Source organism: Urocampus carinirostris, chromosome 4 (genome assembly GCF_059441175.1).
Source record: "Urocampus carinirostris isolate Australia breed hairy pipefish chromosome 4, RoL_Ucar_1.0, whole genome shotgun sequence".
NCBI classification, from domain to species: domain Eukaryota; kingdom Metazoa; phylum Chordata; class Actinopteri; order Syngnathiformes; family Syngnathidae; genus Urocampus; species Urocampus carinirostris.
In genome coordinates, this window is record NC_142352.1 from 18946480 (window position 1) to 18973077 (window position 26598).

The 26598-nt window shown below is 38.7% G+C and overlaps 1 protein-coding gene across 1 annotated transcript in view; it reads left to right on the plus strand.

The window, feature by feature from the left end:
* Positions 1-16248, plus strand: part of mpped2a (metallophosphoesterase domain containing 2a) — a 72885-nt gene extending 56637 nt beyond the window's left edge. The window contains exons 5-7 of the mRNA XM_088333841.1: positions 9629-9744; positions 11212-11325; positions 12970-16248. Coding sequence (XP_088189967.1) covers positions 9629-9744; positions 11212-11325; positions 12970-13088 — 349 coding nt within the window. The 3' untranslated portion in view covers positions 13089-16248. The remainder of the gene's footprint in view (positions 1-9628; positions 9745-11211; positions 11326-12969) is intronic.
* Positions 16249-26598: the final 10350 nt, after the last annotated feature.

Genomic DNA, 26598 nt, shown 5'->3' on the forward strand with positions numbered 1-26598 from the left:
TGCACGACGTGGTTGGGGTTTTTTTTTCGTTTTTTTTTCCCCCTCAAGAAAAGTAATGAAATTGAGGATGCTGTCAAAACAGGAGCTCTGGCGAGCTTTTACCAACTAGACATTTTCCCAAAGGGTTTTGTGTCCCTCTACTTCCACGTTTTTGTTAACAACTAGCAGGACTTGAGGGTATTCTTTACGCGCCAACACGACATGGATAACTACTGTATCTACCGTTCAGCAGTTTCAGTTTAAAAACACTAAGTGTGTGACATTCAGTCTTGAGGCCAGAGTTTTATCTACTACTATTTTTACTTGGGCAAATATGCAAGTGTGACTTGTTTGTTGCATTATCATCAAGAACACCCACTTTTTTTTGTTACTATTTATTCTCTTGTCCATTAAAAGCTATAATTTCCCAAAATATAGGCTCAAAAGGGGGGGAACAAACTTGTGCAGTGAAGCGGCTACAAGAAATTGATTTTAATTATAACCAGCAACTGTACTCAAAGTACATTCAACCTGCTTGATAACATTTTACATCTCTCAACAGTGTTACTTCCCATTATCACATATTTGAGATGATTTAAAGCACTTAAATGCCTTTTTTGGTTCCATCCATCCATTATCTGTACCGCTTATCCTAGGGTAGTAGGGTCGCGGGGGTGCTGGAGCCCATCCCAGCCATCCTTGGGCAGTGGGGAGTGGACACCCTGAACTGGTTGCCAGCCAGTCGCAGGGCAAATAGGACAGACAATTAGCTAGCTCATTCACACCTAGGGACCGGCCAATTAACCTGACATGCATGTTTTTGGAATGTGTGAGGAAACCGGAGTGCCTGGAGGAAACCCATGTAAGCACAAGGAGAACATGCAAACTCCACACAGGAGGTTTGATCTCATGACCTCAGAACTGTTCCACACACGCGCTAACCAATGCGCCGCTGTGCTGCCCATCTTTTTTGGTTGTTATTAGATACTTTGTACTGAGAATTAGCATCCAGTGATATGCCTGTGCATTATTTATCATTTTGTAATGTACTTTTTCTTTTTTAGCAAGTCAGCGCAAAATAAGTATTTAATAATTCATTTGTTGTGGGTGTTTTATTTTCTGTTTTCGGCCAAGAAAATTTGATTTTGGTGCGTTCCCTAATCAAGTAATTTGCTTTGAACGTATCTGTTTTTTTCTATAAAGTTTTGTCTGTGGCTGTGGTCTTGAAACGCAATAAGAATCTTTTTTTTTATTTTAACTTTTTCTATGAAGCTTAATCTGGCCATTGGTGGACTATGCATGACTCATAAAAAATCTTTAGTGTTCACAGTTTTAAAGCCCGTAATGGGCCTATGTACTGTGCTATATATTTTACTATCCTGACTGTAATATTACTATTTTAATGACACACAGAGCTCAGAGGATTATGATTTTTTTATTTCTCAATGGCAGAGAATTTTTTCTTTTTTTTTTTTTCTTATTTTATACATACAGATTTTAAAACAAATGAAAAAGTATGATAATTGGAACAATTTTACTCATTTTAAGTATGTTTTCTATCTTACACAAAAAAATCTTAATTTTTTTGTTTTTCTGATGGTTTTCAATTCTTCATAGGCTCGTAGCCTCATTCTGACAAAACAGTATGGTCCTCTGGTGCCAAGCGTATTGCCGCCTGCCTGGGGACCCAGAAAGAGGTTAACCGCAGTGCCGTGCCCTGAGAGAGCGCCGACGCCCTAATGATGTCCAACAGCTTAATTGAATATCGGCGTTGCGTGCACGAAGGCTAAATTGCTTCTGTCTGCATCACCTCCGCTGCGGGCTGATTTTTAACCCATTTCCGCCATTTGATTTCTTGGGGGGGGATCATTAAATGTGTCCGTTGCCACAGTTACCAGCCTTTGTGCTCCGGATTCTTTTTGTGTGTCGGAGGCAAATACTGTGATTTGAGTTTGAGAAGATCTTTTTTATGCATCTTTTAGTCTGACTTTTTTTCCCGGGCAAGGGGGGTAATGTATTTCACATCATACTGTGCTTGGTTTCCATAGCAACAAGCTCGACATGGCACGTGTCAAGTAAGGCATGATCACGCTCTAAATATACTCATGGAGATTAATAATTTCACTGTTTTATGTACAGTAAAATGCAACTATCGTGCTTATTTGTGTCTAACCTCACTTGGTATCAAGCACAAACATTGCTGTTGGATACACAGGAATCAAACCCGGGTCGCAGGAATGAAAGCGCCAGATCCTAACCGCTAGCCCACCAGTGATATCAATGCCAAACAATAAGACATTCAATTTTATCTCATTATTCACGGTGACAGAGAAGAATGTTCATTTTGTCACCTCTATACTAGGGCGGCAACTACTGATTATTTTATGATTCTGTTGATTTTTTTTTCAATTAATCAACCAGATTTTATTTTCCAAACATATTTTTAATTTCCTCCTCTTTATTCAAATATTGCAGTTTTTGACAGATCAAAAAAAATTGCCACAACAACAAAATATTCTGTAATCTAAAACAATGAAAAAATCAAATAGCTCTGCTATAAACACAAATACATACAAATGGATGTGATCCACCTGCAAAAAAATGTGTGCTACCTTTTTATACAAACAGCTTACAACATGTCCCCTCAACTATGCTCTTATTTGCATTGAATTAACATGTTGAGTGTCAATTTTACGACACAACTAATCGATGAGGAAATCAGTTTCCAACGCTTTCAATAATCAATTTCAATCCATTTTATCGATTTGTTGTTGCAGCCCTACCCAATACAAATGATCAATCATTGCACAAATTTGGTAAAACCTTGTGTATAACGCGCACCCAAACTTTGAGTTCTTTTTCAGGTTAAAGTAATGTGCGTTATAAACATATAAATCCTTACTACATTATCTAAAAACCCACTCGCACAGCTGTGCAAATATGATAAAGTCCGGATGCACGCTGCAAAGGAAAGCGTCTCCCCTTTTATTCGACTGCGCGGCCATTAATCTTGGCGGAGCTGAGCAAATGCACTTGCACGGAAGGTATATTTCACATGCCGGCCCCTGACAATGGGGGCATTGTAGCGGCAGCCGCAGCGCCCTGCTCTGCATTCAGTCAGGACCTTTGCCTTGCCTCCGGATCTCTAGTTCAAGTTGCTCCGTGGGGGGTAATGTTTCATCTTCTGGATGAATGTTCCTTGAAAACACAATATTAAAATTAAAGCATTTTCAAGGATTTCATAGCCCGTACAAACCCTGGACATAAATTCTGTTCAGATCTCCTTTGGTGTTTTGTACACAATTTTAGCAGAAGCTTAACTCTTCTTAAAAAGGTGAGAGTCAAGAATTTGCATCCAAGCACCATTTGTATTCCACAACAAAATGAAAAGACAATGGGTCGAGGCACATCAACAGAAGCAGCTGGCTGGAGAGGAAAATGCCACGTGACGATAAGGAATTTTTACATTGCTTCCAATGTGATGTCACTTCCAGCCCGAGAGTGTCTTTTAGAGCGATAGATAGATGGATACTTTATTCATCCCCGTAGGGAAATTCACACTTCCAGCAGTATCCTTTTGTTGTTTATTAACAGATTAACAGGATGGCCTCGAGGTGCTGTGTTGTAGTTTAGCAGCAGCGGTTTGGATGACGTCACACGCTAGTCCAAAAGTCCGACATCCCTGCAGCAGATGGAACTCTTTGTGCCCAGGGTTACACCACCTCGTGTTCACGTAGATATCGAGTCCACCTTCTCTCCGCTTCCCGCAGGCTTTTGTGTCTCTGTCTAACAGCGGGTAGCTCCGGGTAGCTCCACGTTAGCGTCCGGGATGCTAGACGTGAGCCACGTTTCTGTAAAACACAGCAAACTGCACTACCTGTACGCCTTGATGTTTTTCACCAGCACAACCAGTTTGTTGGTCTTATTTACCATTATTACAAACAGTACCGAAGACTTATACCCCAGATAAAAATATTAAAATGACAAAATAGTATATAGTCAGAACTCCTTCTATGTAATGCATATGAAAAGATAACATTACAAATAAATAAATATATAAAGGAAAAATGATATAGGTGTGACATGACTTGAGCTGGTACAATGAAATTAGTGGGTTGATGCAGAGGGGGCGGATTAAATTAACATGTTTGAATTTTGGGTGAAGTGCTTGTGAATGCTTCGAATTGTGGCCATGATTTACAAGGAGTCTGCTTAAAACGCCCACACTGCTCTCTGGTGGCTTCGCTTTCCTATTGCATTTTTTCCCCTCATAATTGTCGGCAGCTGGAATTAGTTTGTATTGCATTGTTCTATTAACAGGGATCAGAATTGAGATTTTCATTTTCAGCTGAAATAGCCAGCGTCCAGGAATAAACCACGGCTCTTCCCCTACACCTAAACAGGGCACTATGAAATGTGTATCAGTGAAAATATTATGTATTGATTATGGACATTTGTTATGGTCATGCAAACAATTATGGTTGTGTTTCCTTGTGGTAAATTATATTGGGAAGAACTTCCTACAATTAAAAATGTAAGCTATATGTTGCTGACATACTGTATATACCTTATACCTAGATGGGGATACATTTGTCTCAAAAATATTTCTACACTTATTCTACGGATCCACATTTTACTCAAGATCTTAAAATCATCTGTCTCGATAAAGGAAATTGCTTTTATAAATCACGGATATATTTGTGGATCTGCAAAATACATGATTCACACCAGATTCATTCTTTAAATGGTACTGGAGATATTGAACAAATGGCTTTGTAAATCCTGAAAAAGTGCTTGATTTTGGCCATAAAAACGGTGTAAGAGCCCTGAAAATCATATAACGGGAGTCTATAATATATACTTAGTGCCGATTCTCTGAATGAGAGGGGAAATAAATGTAGCTTGCTATTTTTTTCTTTTACAAGTTTGGCCTCATTTTTATCCGTCAGACAAATATTGTGCCAGAGTCTAGCCAAGCAAGCGTGCCAGCAAGAATTTCGAAGATTTTACCAGCAGCCGCCCTATTTTCCTCTCGCAGAAGCGCTTAGTCCTCCCAGTAATCCATTAGACTTCCATTAGCTCTGATTTGTGTGATTAGTTCTAATTAATCAGTGAAGTCTGTAGCCTTCGCTCCTCCTGCTCCTCGCGTTTAATTTTTAACCTTGTTTCTCAGCTCTCCGCTGGGCGAGTAAATGGGAGCGCCGGCTTTCGAGCTGTCTTTGTTTCTCTGTGCACGCTTCTTGCAACTCTGGGCTGGGACACTCCTTTTCCAACCACCTCCATGTCTGAATAATTTAGTGCGCTCTTTTTAAATTTAGGACCTGCATAGATTGATGTTACGTTTTACAAGCAAGAGTTAGTCTGCTCGGTCCTACTGAGTGCTGCAGTAAGTATTGATCAGCCAGGTGACCCATCCTTCATTGAAAATGGCCCTATTGATGTTTTCGGGGACCTCATTTCCACGTTGGTTTAGCGTAGTGCCATCTTTAAGTTGCTATCTCAGGCTAGTCTGTTGTTTTTTTTTTTGTTTTTTTTTTGTTTTTTTTTTTGCTAACACAAAAGAAAGGTTAGATTTAACTACCAGTTTGCATTACCAAGAGAGTAAGTTTGTATTCTTGACCTAAAAATGTATTATTATTATTATTATGGCTAAAAACATACACAAGTCGTCCTCGTATATGTCTCACTTTTGACAGCTTATGTAATAACTAGAGGTCGACCAATTATTGGGTGGGCCGATTAACAAACAGGACTGTTATCTGCACCAATATTTCCTCAACAAAGCTCAGGCTAGCTTTTTTTTTTTTTTTTTTTTTAATCGCAAGTAAGAGGTTTGGTCACTGCAGTGTTGCCTTCAGTCCAAATGCCAGTTTCAGTTCTGAGCTTGCGAGCAATTCCAGCTGCAGTGTGGAAACGATTTCCCATTGACATCCTCCGCAGTGATTAATCCTCTTTTTCATCTGTGTCCTGTGGACATTCAGCCTTCTTGGGCGAATTGAATGAGTTTGTAGTTTTGTAGATTCAATATTCTAGAAATCACAGATTTGGAACGATCAATTTGTCTTGCTCTGGCTGATGGGGCCATCCCTTTCATTTTCATCTGGACAACCAGCTGCAGGAAGCTTTCAGTCAGTGAAACTGGCAGTTAGAATGCCAGTTAAATAGGAGTTGACAGATAATCAAGGACACTAGCACCATATGCTAGATTAGCACCATTAAGTGAGAGGCCCCTGAAAGTGTTCTCTAATTCCCTTTTCGCAAAATGCAGGTTTTTTTGTTGAACTGTCTTAGTCAATATGTGAATAAGTGTTGTAATAGCATGGTATAGACAACAAAATGTCCTCAAACTGTAGTGAAGATGGCATTCGTGAATTTCCCTGCGGGGATGAATAAAGTATCTATCTATTTCTTTTTTTATAGTTATTTAATTGTTTGTAATATGTTCTCTAATTTTGATTGCCAGTTTACATCAAATGGTGGTTTCTGATTTTTTGAGCAGAGACAATATTGGTAAAAATGTGTAATTACAGTTAATTAGTGAAGGTTTGTGAGTATAGATAACAATTTGGGGTCAACACTTGGCTTTTAAATAGCCTTTAAATTTATTGGTATTCATGACTTTTGGGACGGTTTATAACAGGAAAAAAACATTTGCAATTCAGATTGTTCTTGAAAACAATCTTTCATTGTTTGTCATGTAGATTATATTTGTGTTTTGTATTGGTATTCTTCTGAAAAAGTGGTATGACTCAACGTACATATTACCCAAGTATGACCTAAATCTTGTTAATTTTTCCAAATAAATAAAACATTCTCTTTACTCGTTAGCATAATAATACTCATCAATCCATCATTTACACCGTTTATCCTCTGTAGGGTCGCAAGTGTGCTGGGCAGTGGGCAGTGGATACCTTGAGCTGGTTGGCAGACAGTCACAGGGCACACATTGACAGACAACTCACTCATTCACACATAGGGACCGGCCAATTAACAGGACATGGATGTTTTTTAGGGGGGAATATGGGAGGAAACCGGAGTGCCCAGAGGAAACCCATGCAAGCACTGGGAGAACATGCAAACCCCACACTGGTAGCTGAATTTGAACCCATGACCTCAGAACTGTGCCGCGGACGCACTCACCACTCTGCTGCCGTGCCGCCCAAACCAGCTCAGTAGCCTAGATGAGACTGGGAGGTCGCTGGTTCGCGCCTCGGCCGAGTCATACCTAAGACTTATAACATTGGTAAAATGGCGGCGCCCTCTGTTGGCTGCGGCTGCATCGACTCGCTACAACGGGTCAGGTGTATCGACATTTCGTTCTATGTACATTGTTGCAAAGAATGACAATACAAAGGAAATTATTATTATTATTATTAATGACTGTATATAGCAATATTTTAAAATGATGGAATCCAAGCTTTAATATGTTTTTTTCTCTGTGTAGTATTGCACCAGGATAATCTATCTTCCTTAGCCTTGGTGTCAGCCCTCTGCTGCCATTACCACTATTGTGATAAATGAAGGCTCAATCTATCAAACGCCATTTTCTCCATTTCTTGCTGTTTGCCGAATCTATGCACACTATTCCTGCGTCAATCACTTTCCGTCCATCAGTCCGTCCATCCAAGGCTGCGGGGAGAAGCACAGCTTGTCACCCTGAAGCATGCTACTCAGATCCAAGCCGCCGGAGGTGGCCTAGCTGCCGTCAATCACTTGCCAAGGGGCCAAAACACGAGGAAAGCCCCCTCCTCTTTTTAGGGGAACGCAGATGCATGTCCTTGAATCAAACGGAAGCGATCTCGTATTCCTTTATAGATGGAGTGCTTGCCCAACCAGAATTGTCACTTTTTATGTTTTAACGGTGTTGGCCAATCAGAGACAAGCTTCAACGGCACTAGCCAATAAAGGCGAGGTTTGCAAGCAGCACGCTATGCCACACACCCACCGCAACCCTAACAAAGCTCCCCAGAAGCTGTTTGTTTTCTTAAGGTTAAAGTTTGTCGCTGTGATTAAGTACTCACAAAATACAAAACTTGCACAGAAAATGAACTTTTCTTATAAAATCAAAATCACATTGAAATTGCAATACTGGTCTAAAAAAAATCGCAATTAGTTTTTTTTTCAAAATTGCGCAGCCCTAGCTCACGTTTCATGTCATGTTTATTTGTATAGCTCTTGATCACAAAGAGTCTCAAAGGGCTCCACAGACCACAGATTATTGCAAACCACAAACTATTATGACACCATCCCCTGATTTAAAACCTACATGAGGGCAAAGAAAAACTCAAAAAACACTAGGTTTAAAGCACACTTATATTCTTATAGCCTATGAATGACCTAAATTTCATGTGGACAATATTTGTGTATTATTTGTTATTGCAACATCCATTGCAGCCTGGTCATCCTGGAAGGGGGGTTACCTATATTTGGCAATCATTTCCTTCTTCAACTTGTTATTTACTCTTCCTTTTTCTCCTCGTCATTAACTTCCTTGGGACCTGTTATTATCCAAAATAAGAGCCATAAAAAGCACCAAATCACAATAAATTCTCAACATGTATTTTACGACTGAGTAGCAAAGATAGCAGATCATCTCATTCAGCTACAGTACAGTACAGTAATGCTAATTGTAATTCACCCCGGTCAATCCTGGAAGGGGGATTACCACATGTGGGGTCCTTTCTCAAGGTTTCTCTTTTTTCCTCACACTGAGGTTTTTGAGTTGTTCGTTGCCCGCATGCTGGTTTAAGATCAGGTAATTGTGTAATTTTGTAATTGTAATCCTGTGCAGTCCTTTGAGACATTTTTGTGATTAAGGGCTATATAAATAAATGTGACTTGACTTGACTACACTTTTGGCTGTGTTAAAATTTGTCAATCGAATTCTGTAGAAAAGTCTGTAAAGGGTTTTTTTTTTGTTGGTTTCAGTGTATAATAGAGTATTTAATTGTATAATAATTGAAAAATAAGGTTTGTACACATTTTTCCTATCATGGGTTCTTTTTGGAACATAACCCTAGAAAAAAACGTTTACTGTACGGAGTTGTTCGAGTACCGAAGTATTACGATGAGGCACACCTAAAAACCCCAAAGTGTCCAGAATTTTTAAAGTGTGCCATAAAATCTGGTGTGCATTACATATCGGAAAATACTGTGGATAAAATTGGAAATGCACGGTTACAACTGAATGATACTGCATACGTTCTGCCTTTGAGAAACATATAGAGTGGTCTTTGAGTTCCCTCCTAGGTTAAAATGTAAATTGTTTGTTGCTTAAAGTTGTTATACCAGATTTCATAATATTAATTTGTGTTCTATGAAATAAATTGCTTGATTTTTAATGAAATTATTTTTATAAAACCTTAGGTTTTACTGTAGTTTTAATTCAATGTGCATTATATATGGAAAAATATACCTCCAAACACTAGTTTTGGGGGTGCTGAAAATACGGTTTAGTGCCTTTTTATCCTAGCCTAATAATCTTTGTTTTGATCCTGTTTTTTACTGTCTTTTATTGCATGTTTAACCTAGAGTCCTCGTGTCTGATTGTGATCCAGGTTCACTGTGTTGTACTCAATGATCTAGTTCTAATTGTGTTTTGTCTGTCTCACAGCGAATCTTAACACAAAGTCTTTTTGCGGTCCGGCAGGTCTCCGTGGTTCAACGGTTGGGGTTTTAATCTGCCCCGGGGTCAGAGCCTGCTGGATAAATGGAACCAGGTCCCGGAAGGCATTGACATCCTGATGACCCACAGCCCTCCGCTGGGTGAGTCCAGTTAACCAATCACAGCGCACGACAGCATCCCTAATTGCTTTGTATCTCACGCTTTCTCATTTGCATGCTGGCCAAACAGTAGCAGAGCGAACTGAACACACTTTCCCCGTTCAATATTTGACTTTATGAAAGGCGCAAACATTTATTGTTGATTTTATCGCCACAGACTGATTGTTTTTTTTTCCTCTCAGGGTGTTTTGGCTCCTTTTCTCCCAACCCTCCGCTTTTTTTTTCTTTTGTGTTCTCCATCTGGTTTTATTGAGTGATTTCCTTTTCCGTCTCGCCTTCGGAGAGGCGGCGGGTACCGCCGCTTCTGGCTTTGATTGCATGGGAAGTCCATTTTGTTCTGCGGCGACAAATGCCTCAAACGAGAGCAGGGATACAATTTTAGTTTGGGGCTGTCGGCTAAACAAATAGAAAACGTCCGCACTGGCATCTGTATGATGTATGAGTTGTTAAAATGAGTTTTGCTGCGAGGTTGAACATTGTTCTTGATGTATGAGGTTAAGTTCATAATCAATTCATTGGTTAATGTGTATATTTAATGCTTCTAAATGTCCTAAATATCTAATATTTAGAATAATAGATCTACTGCCTGCCCAGTTCCAGGAAAACTAACTTTGAAATAGCCATCAAAGCAGTGAATGCTTTGATAAGAAATGTTATAAAATACAAAAAGGTTAATTAAAATATACCACTGTAAGAGTGGAAATTGATGTCAACAAATGACACACACACACACAAGAAAATGTTGGGCTCTAATTTACCCAAAAATGTTGTCTTCGTCATGTGAAAATATACAATTGTTTGATCATTATCTAAGTCGTCCCTCAGTGTGGTAGAATAGAAGTAGGCTGATTCTTACCATTTTCATGCTACACTAACAAAAAGAAACAAAAGAAACCTGCAGGTACAAGCATGACGTCACTCTCCAGCACACACACTTCCCCTATCCCTCCTACCTATTGTGTTCTCTCCAAACATCTTTGCTAAAAGCAAGATCAAAGCCAGTCTAGTTATAATAATAATCCATCGTAACAGTATTGCAATAACATTTAGCAGCAACAATAAGTCGCAAGATACATATTTTTCACCGTTTTGCACGCTTGTTTAGGGTGGTGATGGCTCGGGGGGAAAACCTGTCCCTGGCCTGTTTGTCCTTGTTTTAAGGGACCTGTAGCATCTACAACAGGTCAAAGAGGTAGTGGTCTCAGTGAAGAGTCCTTTATAACGTTGATGGCTCCGCTGCAATATATCAAGTCAGCAATCTCCTCTAGACTAGTCAGAGATCAGCCAATGATCTTGTGGACTGTGTTGATTACTCTCTGTATGTTTTTTCTGTTCGGCGCTATGCTATCAGCGTACTACAGAGTCAAGCTGTATGCTAGAATGCTCTCCAGACTACCGTTTGGTAATCGGTACCAAAAAAAGAGTGAGTTGGTGTGTTTTTATTTGCAGGTTTCCGAGACTGGGTCCCCAAGGAGCTGCAGAGGGTAGGCTGCGTGGAGCTTCTCAACACGGTTCAGAAGAGGGTGCGACCCAAACTGCATGCCTTCGGGGGCATACACGAAGGTTGGCTAACGTTTAGGTGTCCCGCTTTTGATCATGTCTTGATTAGGGCTGCAACTAACAACTACATTAATAGTCTACTAGTTACCAACTATTGAAACAATTGGTGTGATAATTGGATAATTGTTACTTTTTTTCTTATGTTTAGCATGAAGTTGATTTAATTTTGTGGCAAATGATAATAAACCCAAGATCTTTTTTATAACATACTGCAGATTCATACAAAAATAAATAAAAATGCCCTATATAAAACCAATTAGGCACAGTGCTCGGTCAGTAGAAATAAACCACTGTCCGGTTTTTAGGGACATGCAAATAAATAATACATTATAATCAAGTTAACATTTTTTATATCTTTAAACCAAAAACAGGCTCACAAGCAGCAGTATTGTGTGCATTTTCTGAGGTACTTTCAGTGGTCAACTGCAAGTCAAGTCGAGTTTATTTTTACAGCCCTTAATCAAAAGTAGTCTCAAAGTGTCTCAAAGGAGTCCCAAACTTTAACAAAAAAAGTAACGATTCTTTACAACTTGACATAAAAGGGTTTTAACAGCTGACGTTTTTTCTTCAGACTGCATGCATTTCATTTCAGATATGTTTGCCAGGCACTGTCTGGCATAATGCTCAAGTTATCTTTTTTTAGTGAAATATACTTGTTTAAAATGTGCAAGGCATTTCATCAAAACTGTATTGGATTAAATGTTACTTAAATCTTACCGAGGCGAGTCAGACTCAGATGTAATCAACTGACATGCGCTTTAAATGTGTGTGTGTCACCAAACTACTGCCGTGATACGCAAGGTTGCAAGTTGTCTTTTTATTCACCGTATCCATATTAAAATCCTCCCAACTGTAAGAGGTTTTGGTACGCGTACTTGATCTAGACGCCGGCATTTCTGTATGTTACCGTTAGAGACAGAGACGGGCGACTCTTAGCAGAGATTATATTCATGTAGGATGCCTCATTCTCCTTAAAATACATGGAATTTGCTGTCAACTATTTGTTAGTGAGTTTTGTTGACAACGACTCATTGTTGCAGCCCTAGTCATTTGTGAAAACAAGATAACTGGTGCAACAAAAGAGAAAGGAGCATTTGCTATATCTGCCTCCTGTGATGCCTAAGGAAAATTTAAAAATGTGTTTTTTGTGTTTTAGGACATCTGCAAATCACTTCTCAAATCAATTTGATGCAAATGGGTTTTCAACAGTTTGAAATCAAATGGTTTTAACTGACATTTGTTCTATGAACTGCTTACATTTCATTTCAAATACCTTTGCCTGGCACATTCTGGTACGCTCAAGCTCTCTTTTATAGCAAAATAGAAACGTATAAAATGTACAACATGTCATCAACGTGGAATTTACTTAAACGTTACTTGAATCTTACCAAGGGGAGTCGGACTCTGTTTCGTACAACTCTCCTGAAATGTTCATGCATCACCGAGGTACTGCCATGATACGTAGGTTCTGCTTTGCAAGTAGCTTTATTTATTCGCCAGACTAACATGCTCCAAAACTTCCTCACTCTATTGGAAAAACATGTCTGGCAAACATAGTCGACAATAGAATTCATTGTCTCCAATTTATTTTATCGACAATTTTGACAAATCAACTGTGGTCCTGACTTTTCTGTTTGTGCTTGGCAGGCTACGGCATCATGACTGATGGTTTCACCACCTTCATCAACGCCTCCACTTGCACCGTCAGCTTTCAACCCACCAACCCTCCCATTGTCTTTGACCTGCCCAACCCTTCAAGTTCCTGAGACCAGGGCGGCAAGGACCAGGCTTTGGGATATAGGATCCTGAAGGTTTTTTGTTTTTTTCTACAAATGTGTCAATTTAAAAAAAAAAACAAGCAAGGAAGAGTGCTTGAGGAAAAATAAAGAATGTGACTTTACAAACTGTTTGCTTGGAGATGTGCTGGCATAAACTTAAAGGAGAATATTGACTGAACCATCTCAAAAAATAAATACTGAGGATTTTGTGAATGGGAATCTCTTTTTCCCGAGAAAGGGGAGGGGAAGATTTTTTTTGTGATTAAACAATCTTGCTCTTGATAAATATCGGTCGGATCTGTAAGATAAGCGATGCTTTGTGAATTTGTACAATTTTTTTTTTTTTACGTTGACAAACTACAAATGTCATCTACTTGTTCTATTATGTATTTTGGATTTAGGTTTTCTTTTTTTTCTCATCTGTGGTATGGAAGCCCTAGAGTGCCCAAAGACGATACATAAAAACAATATTTTGAAATTAAAACCGTTTTGTGAAATAAAAGGAAATTATGTAATGTGGCTGTTCAATTTGAATTCCATTTGAATTAATACAATTTTAAATTATTCTTTAAAATCTATTAAAAGTTTATTGTATCATAATAATTTCGTAATTTTTAGATTCATGTATATTGTAACTTTTATGATAAACTTATTCATGGCCTAATAAAGCAAAACATTTAGGAAAAACAAGTTTTTAACAAGTTCCGATTTCATTATGAATTGCCTTTTATTTCAGGATTTTGTTTTTAGGGGAGAGTGACTCCTGTCTATCAAACTATAGGAAGTAGAGCTACTGGACGAATGTCCAGGAAAACTAATAGATCTCAGGATCAGGCTCAGGCAGGCCCAACCCACCATTTTTGTTGTACAAACTTTTTTCTTAGAACCATGAAAACCAAATGTATATATTGTTATAAAAAGTCTGATTTTCTTAAAATTTTACGAAAAGTTACGAAAAAATTCAGAATCCCCTTAAACGACCGAACGACTCCTGCTACGATTCGAATTGTAGGAGGCGGAGCTACAGCTCGTACTCACTCAAAGGACATCCGAAAATCTTAAGGCGCACACTCAGGCCCAGCCACCATCTTAAACAGGGTTTGGTAGGGTTACCTTAACTTGATTACTTTCAATTACTTTTGGATTACTCCAATACCAAATATGCTAATAAAAGACAAAAGAAACTAAATATGAATAAAATTATGACTCACAACACGTGGTATGACTTTTGTAAAAAAAATAATAATAATCAAACCATGGAGTATAAGTTAAGATACTGATATTAAAAAGACAATTTTCATACATTTAAAAATGGTTGAATAGTAATTTAGGAATGGCGTTTTACTGAGGATTAACTCCTGCTGTCAATCAATCCATAGAAACTCGGACCAATGTCCAGGAAAAGTAATGGATCTCACACACAGGCCCAACCCACCAACTTTGACTGACTTTGTTCAAATAAATAAATACAACCATCAAAAGTATTGCAAGAAAAGGTATGCATTTCTTACATTTGCAAAAAATATATAGATATACACCTACACTTTGTGTGAGAATTACTCTAGCTGTCAATCAGACCACAGGAGGCGGGGCTACTGCACAGATCTGACCAATGGATCATTAGGATCAAGCACAGGCAGGCTCCTCTCATGTAAGACTTTATATGAACATTATTAAAATATTGTTTTTTTTAAGCCATGGAAATAAAACTGATACAGGATTGTTTTTAAGAAGTAAAATTAAAGTGAAATTATATACTATTTATGATACAATTTTTAATGATAGATCTTTAATACCCCATTTTAAATATGAAGAGCCATATTACAGTGCCTGCTATTTGGCACCATTTTTTTAATTCCAAAAGATTTTTAGTTATTGCATTTTGGCACTCATAAGGTTTCGAACAGTTGCGCTCTGTTTTCTTTTCTTTTTTATTATTGGCCGACAGGGACGCTGCCTTAAACTAGCTTTAATGTTCTCAGCTAGAGCTCCGCTCTTTCTCTCTGGCAGATCGGAGAGAAGAAAAAAACACAAAAGTCCTTATTTATTTCCCAACTTTTCTACTCAACAACACGGAAGTCGAACGAGCGGTTCAATTGCAGCCCGAGGGTTTACTTTCGATTCCGGCCTATTCAATGACTTGTTCTAATTTGGAAAGTGTGTTGTACAAATATATATCCATGTTGTAAAATTTCTGTACTAAAAGTTCTGTGAAGGAGCGCGGGGGATTGATTTAGCATTTTCTGTAAATGGGCAGTGTGTATTATATGAGCACAAGATGGCGTTGTGGTGTCCAATTGAAAACAAGCGCTAAAAACCCAATGTAGACTACAAAGACAAGGTGACCAAACCAAAACGTTTTTTCTTAGTTTTCTCCCAGCTTTTTTGAGGCTTTTGGGTACCCATAGGTGCAAGATGGCTGACAATTGTCAGCTCACTCTAGGTGAGGCTAATGTCATGTAAAATACATGCAAATTTCTTGACCTACAAGTCTACTATTTTTCCTCATATTTTAATCAATAATTTATGAACTACAGACGCTGCCCAACTTACAAATGAGATTCCGGAAGATCGTTCGTTAGTTGAATTTGTTCGTTAGTTGCTTCAGTGCTATATTTTGTATGTTTAAGGTTTACATAAGTATGTTTAAAGCTTGTATAAGTAACCTGTGTTGTTTTGTACTAAAAGATAAACCTTTTATAAAATAATATGCTTTATAAAGATAAATAAAGTCAAGTTTAACTTACTTTTGGAAGATAAGCCTTAAGAGGTCCTCCTCCGTGTTAGAGAGTGGCAAAAAAAAGCAATCTCAACCGCATCAATCTTTCTTATTCCACTTTCGTTTCAAAGGAAACAGCTCGCCTCTTCTTTACATTTTACACCAACCATATTGAATGGATACACGAGATATTAAACAAGAAAAATGTCAAAGTTTTTAGCGAGCTGGAGATACAGTGTAGATTCTTTACACACGAACTAGGAATAGGAAGCTGGATTTCTTCTTCGGGGTGGATGCTGGGTGGTCACATCGCCACGCTCCGGTAGCGGCAGAAAGAAGCACTACGGTCATGTCCTGTGCTCGGAAAAAGGTGCACAGAATACAAAATAGAACTTGAAGCAATGTCCGGGTGTTTTTGACATCCCGAAAAAACTGTTTTTCGTAAGTCGAATGGTTGTAACTAGAGGAGCGTCTGTAATGTTTTGTTTTTTTTTTTTTTGCTGAATAACACACACTGCTCCTTTATCAAAGTTTCTTTGACAGGGTTTTGTTGTGTTTATATTTTATTTTCATCTTGTTTCTGATGAGAGGAAAACTACAAATTCCCGACCCACAATCCATCAGGTGCTGTAGTCTCTCGACCAGGCACCTGCCTAAACATGCATAAGTGTCAATCGGATAGGTTTTTGTGTTGTTTTTTTCGCCTTGTTTCCTTTCTAATTTTGCACTGTGTGTAAACGCAATCTTGCTAGCACAAAAAAAAAACGTTGCCAATAGTAGTTTCGACTTTGCTGCTGTAAATGCTCTTTTCGTGCTCTCTCTCTTTCTCTGATTGTATGGAAATGTTAGTCTTCTCTTTTCAGTTGGTTGTGATATATTTAGCTGCCTTTATATGCAAATAAAATTGCAGATTTTTACTTAAGGACACGCTTGGGCTTTTAAGCATGCACGGTCTTTCTTCGACTGGCGTTTTATAAATGCCATCCTCTTTGTGTTGTGCAGTCCTGATGCACTTGGAAAAAAACATTACGGGAAAAATAAGTTCTTTGAAATGCCAATATTCTGACATTTTTGTAACATACTTTGTTTTTAATAGTGTATATTATATATAATTATAGTTTTGTTCGTTCCAGCTTTTTTTGTCATTGTTTAGCAAGTCCCTGAGTCTGTGTTGGATTTTATTTCATAAAAAACTCGAGTGGATGCGATGAAAAACTCAATTCTCGGCCATATTTGCCTGCAATCGTGTTCAAGTTTCAGAAGGCGAATGATGTGGAAAATCCCATGAGTAACCAACATTACTGATTAGCATGAAGGGTTATGAGTTTGATATACATGTTCTAAGATTTCATCATGTTATCACGGTGTTACTATTTTATTATTGTGTCATTACCAGGGTGAATTTATTAGAAGTTAAAACCGTTAAAACATCTGGTTTGTATAAGGCCATGGATGGATTTTTATACTGCATATAAATTATAAGCTAATCTTCAAAACAATTTTGGAAGAAATTTATCATGTATTTTTTCTACAAAATTTCAATAATCCCTCAATGGTAAGCTATTTTTCAGAACCGGCCACCTACTTGGTACTCGCTGGCACCACCATGGGGTACCCATGATTTATGTTAATTTATTTATTAGTTAAAACAAGTTTTAAATGTTTCTACTTTTGCATTTGAAAAACAATTAATTCCTGCCACATTGAAAGAAAATTGTGCTTATTTTACTTAAATACCCTAAAGTAAGAATATATCTACCTTCCCGAACAATATATGAATAATCATTCTTAAAACAAAAAAAATGTTTTATCTAAGAGTGTACTATATATGTCTCAGAGTGTACTAATACTTTGGTTCCTATGAAGAAACATTTTTTACCAAAATCAACCATTTTCTTCAGTTTTGCTCATTTTTAAATTATACATATTCTTATTTTATACAGTACGATCTATGGGAGTCCATGAGTGCCAAAACAATACATGAAAACCATTTTTTGAAAAAAGGTATTTTGCATTAAAAACAGCCAAGAATGTAATATGGCAATTGTTTTAAAAAAATAAAATATGTACTTACTACCATATAAAAATTTGGAGTTGAAGGATGTTGTTTCTAAAACCACATTTTGAAATGAGAGAGGCATATTGGGAAAACGTGTTATCAATACAAATATAATTATTTTTTTAAATATATTTTTAAATAAAACTGGATTCAAAATTAAGACAAAGCAGTACTGTATTATAAAAAAGTGTTTTTAAAGCCCTAGTGTAAAATATTTAACCACTACATGGCACTGTTGTGTAATGCAAACGAAAACAAAAGCAACAGGAAGAGGAAAGACCCCAGACAAATATGGCAGACTACTAGGTATGGATTACACTATGTAAAATAAATATAAATATATACATATGGTTTTATTTTTTCGTAAATTATATTGGTACCATAATTCATGTCTTTTTGCCTAGTATTCAAATCAATGGGTTTTTTTTTACCGAATAAGTTTTTTGAACCACTAGGAGGCACTAAATATTACACATAAAAGTGATGCAACAGTTTTTTATTTAAAAAAAACAATGTTTTCAAATAAAAGTAAGTTTCAATACTGACACCCAATGATAACGTAATTGCCTACTATGTGGTGATGACGTAATTAGTTGTTTTTTAAATTATTTTGGTACTTTTGAGTTTCCATACTCCTTTGTCACTAGTTTTCTTCAAGATTATTTCCGCCATTACTAGTCTAGTCCAAAAAGAAAACAGCTTTGACAAGTTGTCTCGTTTTTCCAGCCTTTTTTTCTATTTCCCAGCATCCTCCTCGTCTCCCCTCGCCTTCACATCAAAGCGGTCGCACCAATTAGCTGTTTCCCGAAACAAGAGTGGAAAAGCGCAGCCCTGCACGCACCAGATCCCTTCGCACATTAACATAATCCGCTATAATCATATTAACACGGGCGGCAGATGAGCAAGGGGTGGGGGCACAAGGCTGCATACGTGAGAATTAATAGATCCGACAGGGCTGTTTTCAGCCAATCAGTAGGCAATGCAGAGGGGAGCCCTGCCCTCTATTGTATCACACACAATGCATGGCATGGTAGCGGCTTCACCAACTCAATGTGCATAGGATTGATGGGAACCCAAACAAAGTTACTCGTTCTACTGTAAGAGTTTAATTTTTATTACGCTGCTGTTGCCAAGTCAAGTCAAATTTATTTATATAGCCCTTAATCACAAAAATGTCTCAAAGGACTGCACAGGATTACAATGACACAATTACCTGATCTTAAACCAACATGCGGGCAAGGAACAACTCAAAACCTCAGCGTGAGGACAAAGAGAAACCTTTAGAAGGGACCTCACTAGTGGTATCTTCCCTTCAGGATGACCAGGGTGAATTTAGCATTACAGTATACAAACATAGTAAACACTTGGTAACATGTTGAAAACTTGTCCGGAAAGTGCATGACAGCAGCGACACCCCCAGCCTGTGAACTAGTCCAGAAAGTCTATGACGGCCACGACGTAGCCTTCCACCTCTGCCAGCTGGTCCATGCAGGCGTTCACATGCTTCAGGTCAAACGCTGGTCTGCTGACTCATCTCCTTCGTATCACCACCAGGCAGGCAGTCGGAAAAAGACAGGACAATACAGAATATGAGGTGGGCATCAATCATAAGCTTTAGAATAGAAGTGTGTCTTAAGCCTCAAATTAAAAAAAATCCATTGAGGTTGCAGATCTTATCTCCGGAATCAGGGCATTCCATAGCACCGGTTGCGTTGGTTAGTTGACGTTGAGAGAAGTTTGTAAGTTACAATGGCCGCTTTACTCGCACTTTCTTTGAGTATTGTTATTGTCACGCAAATATGAGCAAAGGTAACATTCTGTAATTTAAGTCAAACTTGTAAATTATGGGATACATAGGATGTGCAGTTCGTGATCCAGTGTATCAGGTTTGCTAGGTAGTTTCTGAACGGGTTGAGTTGACGCCACTCGATCCCCGCGTGCTTCATTTTTTTAAAAATAAATTGATATAAAATTATACGTTTATATCAATTTAGGGTTTTAAAATCTCTTCAGCTGATGAATAAGTTACAAAGTCATTGAGCTGTAAAATCAAGATGTTAACATGATAAATCAGAAATGCTAAATGTTGTCCAAAAGTTAGCAAGCGGCTAATGGGAATTAAGTAAAAAGGTGATGTTGTTAAATCTTTTTAAGCACTTGTTTTTAAAAATGTTAATATTCCTTCTTTGCCATAGTAAGATGTCTCATAAGTATTATCATTCAGTGCCGAACTGTGTGATTTGCCTGAACCATGCAGCTTGGGGTTTACTTGGGGCCGAGTTCGTCAAATCAAGTGTGCACTGCAAGTGTGGCACCATAATGAACAGTTTGGTGTAGCAGTGCGCATTTTAGTCATACAGCCAACAAAAGTGAAAATAAATCATATTCTGTTGATTACAAGCTGTAAATAGTGAAATATTCATCCAAAAAGCAGAAAGTTTGTAAAGCTTGTAAGCTATTGGCAAGAAGTAGAAGTGACGTCTGACGTGAGGGAGGTGGATGGAGGAAGCGGCGCGTCTTTTACCCCAACATCAGGGATGAAAAGGTATTTGGAACGGCCAATTAACCTGACATACATGTTTTTGGAACGTGGGAGGAAACCCGAGTGCCCGGAGGAAACCCCCACGTGTAGAACATACAAACTACGTGGAGGTTACGTCTTGAAGTCATTCCTCTTTCGCAATTACTAAAAGCACACATTTTAAAATTGCAATTTTGCCATGTTTTAAAGACACAATAAGATTTGGTCACATAAATTCCACCAGCTCACTCTCACAGGCTTTTAGATCTAGACCCATGCTCAATGCAGAGAACAGTATGACAATCTGTTCTTGGATGGAGATTGCAAAGTGAAATTTCTGTATAGCGAGGGATAGAAACCTATGGTTAACTAGCTCCGAACCTCGGAACCTGCTTAAAAACATAAAAATCAAAAACATAGTATGGAGTACTCTTTATGTGAAGAAGATGTCTATAATTTAAAAATATTATTAAACGTTATTAATAAATACACATGTAGAGGAAACATTTTGTGCTATTTACTAGTTTTTGCTTCTCCTTGTGGCACTACAATCTTTGAACCCTAACGAACGAAGTGCAAAAAATACAGTATTGTATCGTGGACTCGCTCAGTCTTTACAAAGCAGAGATTGATCCGAACTAAGACAGAAAGACATTACTGTTCAGAGAGTTCAGCCAATAGTTTATCAGTATTCATACGATGCCGTGACACAAACCAATAGCGTTCCAAAGTTTTAAAAGACGTCTACCAATAGCAGACAGACATCTCCGAGACATTACTGCTCACATGCACAATAACCGCAAAGCCTGAACTCTACAAATTTTGGGCATGCTAAACAATTGGTAGTTGATGTCGTACAATAGGGTGAATGACATGAAGAAGGCCTGAAAAACATTTAATTCCATACTGTAAAGGGAAAACTTTGTAAGACGGGGACTTGTATATGGCTTTTCAAAAAACTTTATGGACAAAGCATATTCTCAAGCGTTTATACTCAACTTGAACTAAAATAAGGCTACTTGAAGTGAGTTTAAAATTGCTGCCTGGTTGGTTGGTTGGTTGGTTGGTTGGGTGGTCGGTTGGATTCCTTAACCACTAGGGTCGTAGGGGCACAATTTGCTGTGGTTTCTTGGGCAAGTACAACCTAGTGGTGCCCATTCTTCTCCAGTCCAACATACATTTCCAACACAAAATGCTTTTGTCTGCTTTAATTCTATGAAAGCTTCTTAAGCTATTACAGAATCTGTTTTTCTTGCACTGATACTTCACCAGCATTTTTTTAAACAAAGGCTAAGTTCATGCTCTGGCCACGTGTCGGATCCTCAAAGAACATCCATTGTCTGGTCGTGCAGTGTCTGTCAGCAATATCCTCCAAATAAGTCACGGTTCTTTTCTCTGCAGTTCTCATTACGCTTTCAAGAGCTTTACTGTGGCTTATTTTCTGACCCACAAACCTCGAAAATTTGCTTAACCAGATTTTTAGTTTTCTGTGTCTGATGAAACCCACCATTGCTTTGACACGCTTAAAAAATAGTTCTTACGGGATTTAACCTTACAGCCACGGGTGGTCAAGCTAAACAGTAGTGGGCTCAAAATGCATCTTTGAGGGGAGACTTTTCTCAGGGAGATGGTGGTGGGGTGTTTGTTCCCTAACCTCCCACGCTGCCATCTGGCCAAAAGGAAATCTAACATGCGCAGGGGGGACGCTAACACCTAAGAAGGATGGCTTTCTCACCAGGCTCCAACGGATGATTGTATTACGGCAAATACTAAGCTCTGGGGAGGGTGTCCTCTTCGGACGAGTAGAAACACGGAAGACTATTAGATGAATGGAGTTGTCTGAAGGTTGTGTGGACCTTCAATAAGGTTCAAGTCATGATAGGAAGAAGAGAAGTTTGTGATTATGAGCTTTTATAGCAATTGTACTAAAAAAAAAACTTGAAGAGTCGACTGGTCTACACTAAATAGAAAAGCTCCAGGAAACTGAGCTGAACCAAACGTGGTTGAAGGTGATCAAACTCCACCTGGAGCACGAGGAGATCCACGTTTAGGATGCTGTTCCTGGATTACAGCTCAGAGTTCAACACATCATCCTAAATGACCTGGTGGAGAAACTCTCCCACCTGCCGCTGGATTATGGACTTTCTTTCTCCCGTCTACAGTCTGTGAAACTTGGCCACAATGTCTTGTCAACCTGAACGCTTAGCATGAGCTTCCTTTAGGATCTATGGTAAACCTTCAGCTGTGCAACCGCTACATTTCTGACTGAAATCCTCCTCACCTCACAAAAACAATTTTTAAGTTTGCCTAAGACACTACCTTGGTCGCCCTAGTCTCTGACAAGAAAGTGTGTCGTTAGGAAGTACGTAGCGACACTAACAGCGTGGTGTTTTAAAAATAAACTCCCACTGAACACCACAGGATCCAAGGAAGTCATACTTTACTTCAGAAGGAAAATCATGGACCCAGCTCTGTTCATAATCAATTGAGACTGTGTAAAGTCCACATCTTCAAACTCTTGGGTATGAACATTGCTAACCTCTCCTAGTCCGCCAACACCAGAGCTATGTTAGGCAAGGCCCAGCAGCAGCTACATTTTTTGAAGTGTACTCAGGAAGAAAAAACCTGGAAGAGAAGCTACTGATGCACTTTTAAAGAGCCACAGTGTCATCAAGGTGTGGTATGCTGGGCGAATGACAGGATAACCTTACAGAGAGTCACATACACAGGCCATTAAATCATCAGCTGCTCTCTACCCCGTCTGGAGGATATTGCTACTGCAGCAGAGCCGACAACACGTCAAACTCTCCTCTCACCCCGCCACTACCAATTAAACATCAACTAATTTATGCTTGAAGGCCTTGTCATTTGGGATGAGGATGGATCTCCTTGGCTGGTTTGTATTCAGTACCTTAAACTATGCCAATGAGATTGCCTTCAAGCTTTGCTATGGGGTTCTCCAGTTTTTCTTTGAAATACGGGTCCTCGTAAGTTTGATAGAGGTTTTCTCTGGTCTGTTGGGGAATTATAGAAAAAACCTTAGACGTTTTAGCGAAGGGTTTGTTTGATTTGCTTGCAGTTGTGTCTTCAGATTTGAAGAGTGGACCATTTATAATAATAATGGTAATGAAATGAAATGATCTGCATTTATATAGCGCTTTTCAAGTCAATGACTTCTCAAAGCGCTTTACATTGTGCTTCACATTTCCCAATAGCGGCCGTGATCTGTGCAGCCATGTAAGGCGCTAACCTGCTTATTGGGGGTATTGGGGGTTCAGTGTCTTACCCAAGGACACTTCGGCATGTAACACGGACGACCCGGGATTCGAATTGGGATCTCCTTAATCCTAAAATGATCGCTCTACCTCCTGAGCTACTGCTGCCCCAATGATAATAATGATGATAATAATAATAATATATTTTACTTCGAAGCGTCTTTCAGGACACCCAAGGTCGCTGAACATCTAGTAGGACACAACAATAAAGCAAGAGTAAAACAAGCAAGTAATAAACGGCAATCAAAACACATTAGAGTTAAAAGGGGGCGGTATGTGAGGCAGATGGTCAAGAAAAGGCATGTCTGAAGAGGTGAGTTTTGGATCCGGATTTGAAGGTGGACAGGGTCACAGAATTACAGAGGTCAGGCGGCAATGAGTTCCAGAGCTGGGGGGGCAGAGCGGCTGAAAGCTGTGCTCCCCATCGAGGAAAGGTCACCAACTTGGTGCCAAAGTCGCCCTCTAAGAACACTTGAGTAGCTTGCATAGTGGTAAGAGGGTAACTTATGGTGGTATGGTATATGCATATCAAAAAGGTAGCCTTTCGCACTTATCAGCTGGGTTGGGTAGGGTTACTTTAACTTGATTACTTTCAATTACTTTTGGATTACTCCAATACCAAATATGCTAATAAAAGACAAAAGAAAATAAATATGCATAAAATTATGACTCACAACACGTGGGAAACTTTCTCTCCTGGCTTTGATCTCTTTGATCTCCGGCAAAACTAACATAAAATGCGACAGAAACAAAATGAAAATAAATCCAACAGCTTGCCAACATAATTTTTGCTGTTCCATGTGTTCCGTTACTCCCCAAGCCTGCACAAAATTCAGTAATTTTTTTCATATTTAGTTTATTTTGTCTTTTATTAGCATATTGGGTATTGGAGTAATCCAAAAGTAATTGAAAGTAATCAAGTTAAAGTAACACTACCCAACCCTGCTTATCAGAAACAAAAAAACGTAGTTACCAGCTTCCTAAAAGGTTAGTGATCCAAAATTTGGAGACAGAAATACAGTGGTTTTCGAACACCTCTCAGTTCGAACAAATCGGTTCTCGACCAAAAATTTCGAGAAACTCTTGCTTCGCTTTTCGTTCAAAAAATAGGAGTTCGAACGCCGGTACGCTAGGGGCGATGCTGAGCGGCGTACGAGTGTGGATTGCCCCCACCCCTCGTGAAGAACTGTTGTCACGGCAACGCGCACTCCTTCTCTGCTTTCGTTTTTCAAAAGCGGTGAAAGGAGTGTTTTAACTCCTAATTATGCCTAGGAAGAAAGTTAATACAGGTGAAAAAAGAGGAGTAGTGCGTACAACTATTGCATTTAAGAAAGAAATAATAGCAAAATATGAAGAAGGTGTGCGAGTTTCCCTTCTTTCAGCAATACAGCATGGCTTCTGCAGACAACCGCCAAGGTAAGAAATCCTACTCATAATTCTTTTCTTTATCCTTTAACCGCTCACCACTTGTTGTGGAGACCCGGGTGCTAAATGACGTGTAAACGACCTGATTTTTTTATTTTTACACGTTCATGTTAGCGTAATCTTTCGTACGGAAGATTACGCTAACGCGAACGTACGATTAGCCTGAGTTAGCTTCATGTTTACTTTCGTGGTAAACATTTAGGGTGTTGGAACGGATTTAAACAATTTTACATTACTTTTAATGGGAAAAAACGACTTCGGTGATCGTACAAATCGGTTTTCATACAAAGAAATGGAACGGATTATGGTCGAGAACCGAGGTTCCACTGTAAGATCTAGTTGGTTACCTTCCAAAATCCACAACGTGGGTCGACTAGAATCAGCTGGAACATGAGCTTTGTCAAGTCACCGCATGTAGCATTTAATTGGACAATTTGATGTTGTGTAATTCCGCCATCCACAATCATGCAATCATTTGTGGCAAGAATGTAAATTTGTTCGGTTGCTCTGTATCTAATACATGACATGCAAAAGAAATTAATATCGTCAGATCGAATATCCCCCCCCGTCCCTCGGTAACACACAAATGGAAATATACAGCGCTCAGAAAGACACGTGTAAATCAGCGAGGCGTTCAGGTTTAATGTAGTCGCTTGCCAGCGCCAAACCTAATTTAATTGAACGGAAAGTTCACCGGCTAATGATGCGGCTTTGCTAATTATTTTCCAAATGAATTATTCCGGCGTGCAACCAATTGACGCCGTCACCTCTCCCTTCGTTACGGCTTCTAAAGGAGCGCTGATTGAACTCGGAGCCGGTTGACCCCTCACCTCCTCCAACAATATGTGATTATCACAAGTGGATAGCACCAATCGCGACCGCCATCGAGTACTTCCCTCGCGTCTTTATATCTACAAAAGCGTCGACTTTGACATTGACTACCTCCCTTGTGTTTTCTCGTTTTTTTCTCGGCATTTAGAACAGTAAGCATAATTACAACGAATGGCTTATTGTTCATTCATTTGGAACATTGTTTACTGGTCGATTCTGATTGCAGAAGTCAAATGAGTGCAGAACATTTCCATTATCCATTATCTTTTGTTAATTCTGTTCTTTGTATTGTAGTGAAAGAACAGCAGCTTGTTGTTTGATGCGCCGCTGTATTTTGATTAGAAATGTAATTAAAAATGCTATTGTATAGGTTTGATCAGGTTGGGGATGTGAATCTCATGTTCATCGGTGCTATTTCTTTGCTCCGTACGCATAAATGAGAAATATCCATTAAAAGAACAAAATTCATAGTCATATTATTGTTTTTGTTATTATTTCAATATATGTCATTATATAGCAGCATTAATCACAAGAAATAATATAACATTATATTATATGTACAATATTGCCACTGTCTCGTAGAAAATACATAACTCCAGAATTGGTTTTTGTTCCTGATTATGGTAGTCATTTTCATATTCACTATAAGATTCATATTTTAGCTGTAT